This window comes from Rhyacophila brunnea, unplaced genomic scaffold (assembly GCF_057557595.1).
Source record: "Rhyacophila brunnea isolate RB1 unplaced genomic scaffold, BYU_Rbru_1.0 scaffold_24, whole genome shotgun sequence".
NCBI classification, from domain to species: Eukaryota; Metazoa; Arthropoda; class Insecta; order Trichoptera; family Rhyacophilidae; genus Rhyacophila; species Rhyacophila brunnea.
Genome location: NW_028232904.1, coordinates 9,874,631 through 9,888,758, shown reverse-complemented (window position 1 = coordinate 9,888,758; position 14,128 = coordinate 9,874,631). Strand labels below are relative to the sequence as shown.

The 14,128-nt window shown below is 34.6% G+C and overlaps 1 protein-coding gene across 1 annotated transcript in view; it reads right to left on the bottom strand.

The window, feature by feature from the left end:
* Window positions 1–7,193: 7,193 nt before the first annotated feature.
* LOC147069016 (gamma-tubulin complex component 3 homolog) overlaps window positions 7,194–14,128 on the bottom strand; it is a 32,159-nt gene continuing 25,224 nt past the window's right edge. Inside the window, exons 16-18 of the mRNA XM_085951613.1 lie at window positions 13,959–14,100; window positions 11,476–11,590; window positions 7,194–9,162 (exon numbers count right to left, since the gene is read on the bottom strand). Of these exons, the coding sequence (XP_085807739.1) occupies window positions 8,973–9,162; window positions 11,476–11,590; window positions 13,959–14,100 (447 nt within the window). The 3' untranslated portion in view covers window positions 7,194–8,972. The remainder of the gene's footprint in view (window positions 9,163–11,475; window positions 11,591–13,958; window positions 14,101–14,128) is intronic.

Sequence of the window (14,128 nt, the reverse complement as noted above, 5' to 3'; positions counted from 1 at the left end):
GTTGTTGTGTGTTTCTCGTACATTTAAAAAAAAAAATTGCTTGTGGAAAATGGAAAATGGAGAAAATTGAGTTTAGAGCTGTTATTAAACATTTTAATATAAAAGGGTTAACAGCAAAGGAAATAAAAAATGAGTTGGATTTAGTTCACGGCATATCTGCTCCTTCACTTGCAACTATTTATAACTGGTTAAATGTATTTAAACATGGTCGTACATCAACAAAGGATGAACCACGCTCAGGACGTCCTGTAGAGGTGACTACACCAGAAATGATCAATAAAATCCACGATATGGTGTTAAGTGACCGAAGATTAAAGTTGAGTGAGATAATTGAGGTTACAGGGATCTCAAAAGGTAGCGTCATTTCTATTTTACATGACAAATTGGGCATGAAAAAAATTTCTGCAAATGGGTGCCGCGTTTGCTCACAGTCGACAATAAACGCAATAGGGTGGTGGCCTCTAAAGCCCTGTTGTCGCTCATGCAATGCAATCCGGATGAATTTTTTCGTCGCTTTGTGACTGTAGATGAAACATGGATACACCACTATACTCCCGAGACGAAAGAACAGTCAAAGCAGTGGATTGCGAAAGGCGAACCACGTCCAAAGAAGGCGAAAACCGTAAAATCAGCTGGTAAGGTTATGGCTACTGTATTTTGGGATGCACGTGGAATTATTTTCGTTGACTATTTGGAAAAAGGAAAAACAATAACAGGGGATTATTATGCATCTTTATTGGACCAGCTAAAAAACAAAATTGAAGAAAAACGGCCTCATTTAAACAGGAAAAAAATCCTCTTTCATCAGGACAATGCCCGTGTTCACACATGTTTACGATCAATGGCTAAAATTGAAGAATTGAAGTTCGAATTGGTCGACCACCCAACGTATTCGCCAGATTTAGCCCCCAGTGACTTTTTCCTTTTCCCAAACTTAAAAAAATGGCTAAGTGGACAACGTTTTTTTTCAAATGAAGAAGTCATCGATCGGACAAATGCTTATTTTGAGGACCTTCCGAAAACTTATTTTTCTGTCGGTTTAAAAAAAATTGAGAAACGTCTAACCAAGTGTATTGAGCTCCAAGGAGATTATGTTGAGAAATAAAAAAAAAATACAAAAATAAAAACTGTTTTAATGCTTTTTTCTAAGGAATTATTGACCCACCTCGTATTTATTTAATAAACGTTTTATTCATTAAAAATTAGGAAACATTAAAAATTATTAAAAATGTTACAATTTTTCATTGTTCAGTAAAAATAATTCGATTAAAAATACAATGCAATTTACATGAAAACACTGTATGTATAGCATATTTTATCGTTCTCACAAAAATAATATAAAATAAAATATATACATTGGTTTTAAAAAATATGAGTGACGCGGTACTCTCATAATTTGACTGCAAACATGTTTCATTCATTTATTTTATATTTTACTTGAGTAAATTAATTGTTTGCCTTCTTTATTTTTCATAACATTTTTTATAAGTCGATAACATGTAAATAAGTGAGTCAAATAATCTGTCACCGCGCTGAGCCAGTAGCATCACCTCTTGAACTTGAATGTGAAAGGTATTTGTTATACTTATAAAGTAACTAAGTTATTATGTGTAATAAATTATAAAACATTTCGCAGTACCTACACATTGATGACATACAATTGCGATTTGTGAATGGCGCCATTGAAAAATGCTCCAAAATATAATAATTTACATGGTTTATCGTCGCGCATTAGTGCCTGACCAATAAATCGGTTTATATGGGGTTTGGTGCTCACATGTTATGAAAAGTATCAAATTTAATATCAGAGCAACCATTTGAATAATAATGTAGAGCTAAATATTTTCTTTAAAACAGTCAGACAGACAAACAAACTGTTTTCTTCACAAAATCATACTAAAATATTCTAAATAACATAACACTGCCACTGCTGAAAGTATGATAAGTGATAACGTTTACCCATCAAAAGGTTTTTATAGAATTTTATACAAAAAAATAAACTTATTATAAATTATAAAAATATGTTAGAGAAAAGAATAGTTTTAACCAGTTCATAATTGAGTTGCACGCCACTGGAAATTCAGATGATGACCCGCGGATGTTCAACACATTTATGTCTAATTTAACTTACCATTTACGGCATATTTCGTTGACTTTTCAAGATTTTGGTTGGCCCAACCTCTTCCTAGCTTTATTAACTGGAGATTTAACCATATTTATAAGTTCGTCACACATTTTAAGACTATAAATCGTAACAATATCAAATCAACAAAACAACACTCCTACCGCAACTCTCAACATAAATGTACTGGCGGCCATGTTGCATTTCGTCTGATTCTCGCTTCTTATTGGTCAGTTGTGTTATAGGGGATTTTGAATGTAACACATAGTGTTATAGCGTGAATTGATTGACACATCGATTTTCTTTCATAAATGACAGTCAATCGTAGCGGACTTTGAAAGAGACAATAAAATTTTCATGTAGAGATTTTAATAACGAATCCATTGATAGGTATATATATCTCAATTATTTCAAAAAGGTGTTATAGCGGGTTTTGAAACTCAGCGACACATATCTTCAGCGCAGTAAGGCTTAAAAACTTTAACTTCCACCGTATGTACTAGCATTCTCTCATTTATATATGGCTACTATCACTGACAGTGTTTAACACATTTACTGCTGACTAGATAATTACTTTTTTACACATTTAAATAGCATGCTAATTATATGGAATGGCCGCCTAATCGTTACGCGCCCAGCGCGTCTTTAGCGTCCAATGTATTAATATCACTTCTGTCATATCAGGTTGACTTGCTCGGGCCACCCCCGATTGTCACTCATCCAAATCATAAACCTTTTTATGTTTTAATCTATAAGGGTGAAATTAAAATCAGAAAGGGAGAAATAAGTTTTTCTATATTTCCTTACAAAAATAAGAATGTGTAAGGTATGGAAATTCAATGAAACTAATGAATTTAGACGTCACAATGAATAGGAGTCTTATACATTTCTGTTTTGACATTCGAAATTATTTTGCAATCGAATGAAGCATGAAGTTGGTAAACTCACTAAATAAAATAAAGTCTAAATAAGCTCTAAATATTAGGATAGTTCAGTTGCCATTCTAATTTTCTTACATACGCAACGTTGGCCATTTTCTATGTTCATTGTGATTATTCGAGTGCAGTTATAAACGATATGCCCTGCAAACTGGCAAATAAATGTCAGCAGTAGTGTGAAGTTATCTGCGAATGAACCTGCAATGCGAAGTCACTTGTAGCTAATTTCATGTGGACCAATGGTCCTTTTTTTGTTTGAATTTCATACATTCAAACTCTATCTGTATAGAAGGAGATTTTCAACATCTTTCGATGCAACCATGTCCTATTTGGGGAAGGGTTGCAAAGGGAAAGAATAAAAGGTCGTATTTGTATAAAAATATTATTTTATTTCACAATTAATTGTGAGGGTAAATTACAATAACCTAAAAGTGATCAGTTAACTTAATAGTATGTACATCAAAATATTACATTTAGAATAAAATAACAATACACTTAACATTATTCAATTTACACTAATTTTAATTTTAAAAAATTGGAAAACACATATTGTCCGTGTCCGGAAACTTATACGTATGCAGTTCGCCGTATCACACTTCATCGTGAAATGTTGTATCGGAATTATATGGCCGTATATAAAAGACAATCCAACCTCTTTGGGTCGTATAGTAGCGACATAAAATTCATGTCTAAATAAAACACGGTTCTTGTTGGTTTACACTTTACAGGAAGCCAGCAGCAAACAAATTTTGAAAATAGCCGATATACTGGATCATTTGTTAGGTTAGATTAGGTTTTCATTCTTGAATTCATGAATTTTGCCAAAATCAGCAATGAAAATTGAATTAGTGTTCATATTGAATCTAATAAAATTGGAGACCGTATAGTATATGGTCATCTCTTTCCAATAATAAAGCTCACGGCGAACTGTGCCACGGTGAAATGTTTTACGTACAATTCACATGTAACCCATATTGTCAGCCTATTTTGTTTACCTTGCAAATACCAAACAACTTTTAAATGAAAGATGTTACATCCTCTTCTTATAAAAATCATTGAAGTTTTGAAGTAAGCATCATTTTTGTATGTAAAACTTACTTCCTCATTTGAGAGTTTGTAAATTGTATGAAAATTAGTACAACACTCCGAAAGATTTTATTCAATTGGTAAAAACGGCGTTTTAAATAGAACTTGAGAACTTAAAAATGAGAAACAATGAGCACGCTAACGATTTTTGCTACTTATGAGGTTTGATTTTTGAAATGGCTAGACGTGTTACAGGTGCATGAAATTTACACAGAAGTAAACCTTGCGTATTCAATAAAAAAATCTAATTTTACACCAAAATCGAATTCGCATGTTTTACAAGATAGACTGGTGATTATATTAAAATCCTCAGGGAGGTTCTACACACAGGCTCAATGCAATCATCAACGATTCCATTATCATGTGAAACTTGTGATCACAGTGCAAACTGGATAATCGACAATCTCTACAATCGATGTCCACATGTTTAAAGATTTACTGTATCGAAGAATTATCTTGTGTATATCGAACATTTAAAACAACTTCCTGAGGTTAAATTCAGTGATATGATAGATATAATCCCAGATTGGGTGATATATCCATTTTAAGTGAATGTGATATGTCTCGAATTAAAAAATATTCTACTGAAAAGAGGGCCACAGGTAAAAAAATGGTTGAGAATCTCTGCTCTATTATCATTAGGAGCTTCTGAAAGCTCTCTCTGACGCAGTCAAATGACAGCTTTGATCATACTCTTATTTGTATAACTCATTTAATTGGCTGTAACATTATTTAAGATGAAACAAAGTTGTCAATACACATACGTGAAACGATATTCAAACATACAACTTGCTTTGTGTGAAAAGACATTGTGGTCCATGGTCATGGTGTATGCAATTTTGTTATTATTTTCATAGCAACCGTGAGTAATTTGAATGTTTTGGCGGAAATAAGACCTCATCTACAGAATGTTGTAGATTTTACAATCACATAACTAACTTTAAAGTTGGTTTACTCAACTAGGTCTAGTGTGCACTTATATTACATAGGTTAATCCTCAGTGTACCTCAAAAAACCAATCCGAGGATTTACGAAATAATATCTAAATTATTGTTATTAGGAACTTTATGCTGTCGTCTATAATTTAGGAATGTGCCCAATGTCAAATAACAGAAAAGGATTGAATTAAGACCCCCTATAAAGTTGGTACCTGATTCTATCACCATCATCGTCTTGCGTATATGAAAGTATTATTTCGACAATTAATAATTAATGAAGTCGTCCGAATGGCTAGAAAGTCTTCTAAAACCTTCCAATAAATCTTCTTCATGATATGCAAAATGTTCCCCATTATTTTAAGAAACCACAACAAAATATAATAATATGTAATATACATAGTAATAATGACTTTTTCGGTGTATAATGCGAGTGACCGCAAGGCCTTTTTTGTTGATTTGTTTATCGGTAATCAACTTCAAAATTATGTTATTAAAATTGGAACTCTGTGAACTCTGGAACCCCTGCGCATTATTAATTTTCTTCAATATTGGTGATTGATTGTAAAAGAATTCTGAGTTGACATTGCATTGATTCTGTGTGTGAAACACGTTAGCGTAACATGAATACGGTAGTTAAAACTTTTTACCGTACAATATAACTTAAAAAAATTAACAGAGTGATAAAAAACTTTCAAAAAGGCGGCTTAGGGCGTACGTGGCAATTTAAATCATTTTACCAGGGCTTCAATCTTTCTTCAATCAGGGCTTTTTCGTTTCGGTTCAAGTAAAAAATATATATATCAGTTTGGATTCGGTTTTCGGTTCAGCTCCGCGTGATTAATTTTTAAATATTTTTATTTATATTGAATTTAATTTTTCTACCATAATTTAGAGCATTTTATGGTACTTGTATGATAGCCCGGCGCCACAGTCCGAAACCAATGGTTATGCTGCACCGCACGGCCGTAGCCATAAATTTTAAAAATAATATATTATAAATTATGTCGAGATGCGTCACACGATCGTGAATGATTTCTTTGCGCCTTAAATTTGACAGGAGAAGATATAATGCTGAGCTCCACAGGCTATACAAAGATTGCAGCGCAGTTCAATCAAATAAGATTGGGAGACTGCGATGGCTAGGTCATGTGCACCGTATGAATGACAATGAACCGGCAAAGAGAGTGATGTCCAGCAATCCAATCGGGCGTAGAAGAAGAGGCAGGCCAAAGATTCGCTGGTTGGATGGAGCTGCCAAAGACTGCCGTGTTCTAGGGGTACTAAATTGGAAAGCGGCCACACTGGATAGGGAGCTGTTGGAGGAAGCCAAGACCCACACCAGGTTGTCGCGCCCCTGATGATGATGATGATTAAATTTGACACACATATTTCAAATGTAAAACAACAGCATATTTATTTCATACACATCTGTATTTTGCTTGTCAAATTTGTATTTCCATCAATGACTAACAACGACTAGCGGCGCAATTGCTACATCGCAGTGCAGCATAACGGGGATAAAATCATGTTAACGTGCGTGTTTGAACATGTACCGAACTGAAAAAATTGATATTTTTTTTCGGTTCGGTTCTGTTTTTCTGGTTTTCGAAGCCCTGTATTTTATGCATTAAATTATAGTAAGGTTCATAAAAACGACATGCATGGAAAAGGAGAAACAGTTGAAATTCTCACTAGTACTGCCATACTAAATTAATCATTATCTTATAAATACCTAACTGGAAGACCAGGGTATAACAAATACATACATAATTTGAAAGATCACAAAAATATACCTATTTGAAAAAATGTTTTTGAAAGATATTTGTAACGGATGTGACTCGAACCGGCATCTATCGGATTACATCTTTACCAATCAACCAATCGGTACATAAACACAAAAGATGGTCGACAATATAAACTAAATTTAAGATATCGTCTTGGACACATGGTTCCATTGATCGATGGATGCAGGTTCGAGTCCCGCCTGTTTTAAATATTTTAATAAAAGGTATGATTCTGGGGCGTTCCAGAGTAATATGTATGTTTAATAACGAATTTTACATTCTTGTACAGTAGATAATATGTACAGGTTAATTTTTTTTTACTGGCAATGACATTTTTTTTAAACCATGTCCGATCCTAAGATCATATGGACCTCCACTGTGTGGAGGTTGTATTAACAGATTTTTGTTTTTGTGAGAAATGGATGTTAGCCACTTGTTCAATCTATTAGGCCCATACTCAAATTGAAAAACAACATGTGAATTTACCAGAACCTGAGACCCACGACATTATAAGCCTACACGGTAACCGCTCGGCCATTGTGAATCGTGTGACATATATATTATATTACAAATGCCATCTATTACATAGTAAAATATGTTAGAGTTTTGTATTAAACTGTCATATCTCCGATAGGATACATACTCAATAAAAGACAATTTTTTTAAACTTATTATTTCAGATTTACAAAAACATCACTCGATTTATAAATAAGACTGTCCATTTTTTGGCAAACATTGAAATTTTATCATTTCAACACAATCAACTATCAGTCGTAATATTATCAAGATCAAAATGAGACAAGTCCAATGGCAAAACACAAATAATGACACAATAGCATGACATAGAATGAAAATACACACGTAACTTTACAAGTAGATACCACTGAAGTTTACACGTATTGTTGATTTTGTACCATAAAGCAGGTAATATATAAAGAGTAACTTGCATACGAGTAGACATTATCAAACATGTGAGATTCTGATGTGCTTGCTGCGTATAATAGTATACAGATAGTCCAGAAATGTGACAGTGTATCTCAGGCGAAAACTCGCCACGCTCGGTTAGCTTTATGTCCTACCATGCCCCGCTACTATAAACATACCATATAAGTTCGATAGTTGTGACAGAAAATATGAGGCGGTTAGATTAAGGCCGAGCGAGAGAAAACGATGCAATATTATTGATGTAAGTACAGTCGACGACAGCAACCATAACAATAATCACATTAACCCCAATAATTCTTGCGCATTAGAAATGGCATCTGCGCATGTTCAACGTTAAGTTGTTTCACTATATGTAGTAAGGTGACATGTTTCGCCGAGATTGGTACCTGGAAAGCCGGTACCGGCAACGGTGTCAAAGTTCAGAGTCCATTACACCATCAATCATGATGGTTTTTCATCACAGACCGGCAGGATTCACTCTATGGCCGATATAGCATGTAAAAAGGTTTCACTACTAAAATGAGAGTGGATGGCCGATCCCTGACATATAAATTGTGCATTCTGCATGGTGACACGCTTCCGGTATGCAAGTTAACAGCTTCTGGTTATCTGTCTAAAACCAAATGTTTATATTAAGCCAATGATAATATTTCATTTAAGGGGATGGCACTAGTGGTATTTGATGATTTGTACTATCTCAGACGGCGTGACATATAAAGGCTAAAGCCCACTGAAATCGGCACGTGTGGCGTATGGAGTTCAGAGTCAGAGAGTCAGAGGAGTCAGAGCAAAAGCTACACCATATGAGCCGCTTCCGGTGGAGTTTGGCCCTGAAGGACTGCTGATAAATTTTTAAATTACAATAAGTAGAGTGGAAATATATTTTAATGAATACTATTATACACCAAAATTACTACAAAGTAATGATAGAATCCTGTGAAAAGATCTTTTGTTGATTAGTTGGCGACTAACCATTGTTTTCCACTATTATAATTGTTCAATCAATTCAAACGTTTCACTGGTCGGCCACCACATAACCGCAAAACAAGAAATTCAACCATTGTCTGTTGTTGAATGCCACTCGACCGGCTGTCCATTTTTTCGGTCCGTCGACGGTACTGATCTCTGGGCCGCGGTCGCAATCCCCGGAAGCCTCGTGTCAGTGGACGGCCTTCTTACGCGCGGCAGGCCCCATGAGACTCAGCCTCTTGTGCTGGTAGGTTAGCGGCTCGTGCAGCTTGGAGTCGCCCCGCTTGTAGAAGTCGTTGTAGTCCAGCCGGAAGAGAAGGAACTGCAGGTTCACCTCGCTCTGGAGGGTCAGTTGCAGGATGAACGTCTTCACGTGGTCCCTGGAAGAAAATGTTGTGTTCACATTTTAGATACAGAAAAAATTACGCGATGTAGGTGTAGTACCGATTTATTTCAATCAAATTCTAAACGTCTATTACCACTAGTCTACCAAACACAGTTATTGCTGTAATATAATAAAATAAAATAATAACATCAAAGATTTCAAAAGACATGGAAGGAATGAGAGTTTTAGTATTAGGACCCACTGCTTTCATACTAAAAAAATTCATACATCTGGCAGGAGTCGTATAAATACAACACAGTGATGTACCGCATAGCGGCGGCTTCTCTAACATCATGCATGCGCGCGCTGCACTCCTGCCATTTTATAAAACATCACTCAATATGCATCATTGCACTTCATAAGTCATCACTTGCTTATAGCAATTTAATCCATGTAAATTTGTACCCACTGAACTGTCATCAAGCACGTGCGGAGTGGATATGGACCTTAGTTTGTCATAAATACAACATTGGCCAATAAAATAAACATATAGGCTGAATCATAAGGCGCATTAACACGAAAAATTCTATTAAGATTCGGGTCGGCACCCGAACTTTTATATTGCAGAACTCGCATTCACTAAATTCGACACAGCAAAAAGCACAATATACATGGAATAATGGCGTAGCTGACATATAGAAGGATTGATAAAGAAAATAGTTTTATTTAAATTTAAATCTCATAAATTCATTAGAAGATTCATAGAAATATATTGAATAAAAATTGATTATTGACATAAATATTATGGATACGATCCTTAAATCGTTCTATATTTGCAAATATTTTAATAGAATTTATAGAAAAATAATGTTTGCTATGATTGATGTTTTCAATGATTTGAGTTACTCGTTATGTATATGCAGCCACAATGTGTGCACATGACACTATAAACGTGTCAGAATTGTCAAAATGACCAGTGAAAAAAATGCAAAACATACATATTATATGTATTTAATCGAGAATTCATATTATGATAATAATAATAGTATGTATAAAATTTATTACACCAATGTGGCATGCAATAGCGGCTGGTCCATTAGGTCAATGACCCTCCAAAAATAAACATCTTACAATCTATGTAGGTTATAATCTAAGATGTAGGTACAATGTATTATAATAATTATCGGCTAACACGTCAAGGCGAGACGCACACGGACGAACGAACTGTGTGTATAAAATTCAAACAAAAGGAATCCGCTCGGTCGCTATAATTTGGGCATTTGGAAATATGCCGGAATAAAATATTTCTACCTATTTCTCTTTCTCTCTCATTTTCCATATGTGAAATGGAGAAAACACACATTTCGCCAGTCTTTTTTTTAATTTGTTTTTACGCTGCATAGGCAAGATTTTCGTCATTGTCCCAGAAAGAGATAACAATACATTTTTCAGTGTGTTAAAGGAAACAGGTATAAAACGTTGTTCTGTTATTAATTATTATTGCCTCGCGATTTCATCGAGCATGTATTATATTACCTACTAAGCATGAGCATGTATTATATTACCTACCAAGCATGGTTTCAACCGTATTATTTTTTATATTTTTATTATTTCAAACTTCCTATTGTTGTCTGAAAGTTTCATATTATGCAATGTCATTGTTTGTTTTGTAATATTATAGTACTCAACCAAAAATAGCTTTTTAGTTTAGTTTAAATACAACCTTTGACTAAAACGCATCGACTGCATTCATTGTATTAAACAGTTAAACAATTGTATAAAAGTTACCCTTTAAAATGTAATCTGCTATATTAATCGTAAAAGTTACCTTCTAATAAAATCAGTGGAAATATAAAAAGTGTTTATATATACATGATCCCGCCATTTCATAACAGTACACAACACTTTTTCTGATAGTGATAGTTTAATGAAAAAGCTACGGAGTTTTTATTAAATATTTTTGATTGTTTGATGTGACATTTTTTTTAAGGTTAAGTAGGTATCTATCTTTTTAATCTAACTATCTAACAATTTATATCACTTCTTTTATAATGTATAAAAAGCCAATTTGCTATACGTCTTTTAAGTGTACAACGAAAAGGCAAATTAAAATAATATAAAACTGACCTACCAAATCATCGAGCATAGAGCCGCCAATGGTGGCATGTGTGGTTTGATACGCTTCGCTACTATATTGTAGCGGTAGGTGAAGTGTTAGTAATAGTTTTTTTTCCAACCAACAATGTTGAGTCAACTCTGTGCGCATAAGTGCATTGTATTACATGCATTTTGTGAATGCATAAAGTTGGCGAGTTGCGATTACTCCGAGTGAGTAGGTGCAATGGGTCTTAGAGTACTTGTACGTTACCTGTAGGTTCTTGACAAAATGTTTAAATGTGCTTTCCTCTCGCCGAGGTAATGCTTGAATAATTTTAAATCTTCCTTTGATTTGGTTTCTTCGACTGCTGTCACTCCGTATTCGCCTGAAAAAATAATGAAAATGACAAAATTAAAACAGGGCAAACATGTCCAACACGTTGTCGCAATCAAACGGTCAGTCACACTTGAGTTGTAAAAATGTAATAAGCGTGAGCGTTCAGTTGTAACATGATTTATGATCTCATTGAGATTTTGAAGGCGAAGCATTAACCATTCATCTTTTTATTTCCTCATCAGAAAGTCTTGTCGTATCACTTGAATCATAAATTACTCATGGACTATTGCAGAAGTGAGAGAAGATGTCAATCCCTGTGATTTAATATTACAGTCGCTTACTATTACTATTACAGTCGTGCAGTAGGCTCTTTGCACAATAGTAGAATAGTTTGACGATGAGTGCAATCAGTGACCAAAAGTAGATGAGAACTTTCAATGAACGAGTCATTGAGTATTTCTTTGAAATGGTGAAATACAATTAGTGTTGTTGTTGTTTAGTTTGTAACACCTTAGCCTTAGTGACCTCAGCCAAATATAATACATGTGAGAGTGTGGTTGATGACTACCAGTTTTCGAGGGCTTAGTGTCAAACAACACTATCTACAAAAGTGCAACTTTACAGGAGAGCCAAAAATCGTTATTTTAGATTCTTGTAACTCAACAAGGGAAATGTTTATTTAAAACCTAATGTTAATATTTTATAATTTATTGTGTATTGTACATTTATCTTCCTTATGATGATGTTAAAATTTATAGGGATAGTTTTAAAAAAATATGAAAACAGTACTATAAAAGTAAATATAAAACTTGTAGTTAGCGTTAAACTTTACTGACGATTTAATAAGAAATTAGAAAAGATTGACATAACGTTGTTTGACTATCATGTAGCCGTAAATGTAAAATAACGTTATCTCAAAAAAAAAAAAAAAAACACTTTTTTGTAGATAACGTTGTCTGACTTTAAGCACTCGTTTTGTTACTGGATATTAGATCGCAGTCTACTTGAAGTTGGAGATGCTTGTGATAGGGCTTGAAACGGGGCTCTTTCCGAGGCGTGGCTTGACGAAATATGGTTGGCCACTCGACCAACGCATTGGGTTACTGCTCGAGATCAAATAAAATTTTGAAAATACATTATGATCTTTTCCATTATGCGGTATAGTAAGTACTCGACTTACATGATTAATTTGTTAAGTTCGCGTAAGTTGAATAAAATTTAAAATCACGCAATTTTTTTAAAAATAATGTGTTGGTTTCAAAGGATAGGTTAAAATAAAAAGGACCTACATAAGTACATATATTTAAGAAAACAAGCCTCCTCTAATCCTCATTTTTTATGATTTCTGCTAGACTCTAGACCAGTCTTTCTCAAAGTGGGCGATAACGCCCCCTTGTGGGCGCTGGAGGCTTTCAGGGGGGCAGTAGAAGGCTCAAAGAAAATTAAGAGGCGTAAAGAAAATCTAGAGAGGCGACGGCAGACAAATTCTATCTATAAAAATTGTACGGAATCTAGACACGACACCACTTGAGATGCGATTTACTACTCGAACGCTTGGAGTCCCGTATAGACGGTTAAATTAGAGTCGCTTACGCATGTAATAATGTGGATGCAGCTTTATATTTCATGTACGTAGTCCATGGTTAAGTTAACTAAATAAAATTGTCTATTTTTTTTTTCACACAAAAATTTGCTGTAGCATCGTTCCTAACTAAAAAGAGAAATTGGCTGCAAGTTCCTGAACGACTTACAGCTGTTTTTGAGTGAATTCGAGCCTGATATTACCAAACTCGTCGAAATGCATCCGATTCATCCTTCACATTAGATAAATTTTCTTTTAATGTTAATAAAAATACTTCTAAACATGATTAAGTATAGATTTTATTTCCTCTCATTGAAACATTCTTTGATCTCAGAAATAGGATATGGGTCACACCCTATCTATCCTATCCATATAATAATGCATGTTTAAAAATTATTTAAACTTTTAAGATACGCAACAGATGGTAATGTAAAAAGGTAAGTTAAAAAATATGGGGGCACTAGATTTTTTTAAATCTCAAAGTGGGCGGTGGTCGAAATAAGTTTGAGAACCTGTGCTAAAATTCGTAGCTCCCCCTGTATTTGCACTGATAGCTTCACCTGTTACTTTGACGTTGTGTAGTTTATTATGGCCTTTAAATTTTTGAAACCCTCCGTAGCTTGTAGTGAATGTATGAGTATCAACACTATAATCATTTTTACATTTTAGGTCTTCAATAAGACTCGAGGCTTTCTCCTGTATGTATAAGCGCTCGTCTAGCGCAGGCTCGTTCAGTGGAGCGTTGAGCGGCGCGCGCAACTTAAACGTATTAAATATTTTTAACGATTCACTCATGGATGAGATTAGAGAAGTGGCTATCGACGAGGAAGTTCACCTCTTTTTGTTCGTTCCACAGCGAGCTTGGCGATTCCTTTCCTCCTCTTCGACTCCTCAGAGATGCGAGCGTAGAAGCCCTGTTCGAAATCCTGCAGCGACAGAATCTCCGCATAAATGCTTCTGATGTACGGCTGGAGTTGCTGCAATTCATTTCAAGACAATTTTTAT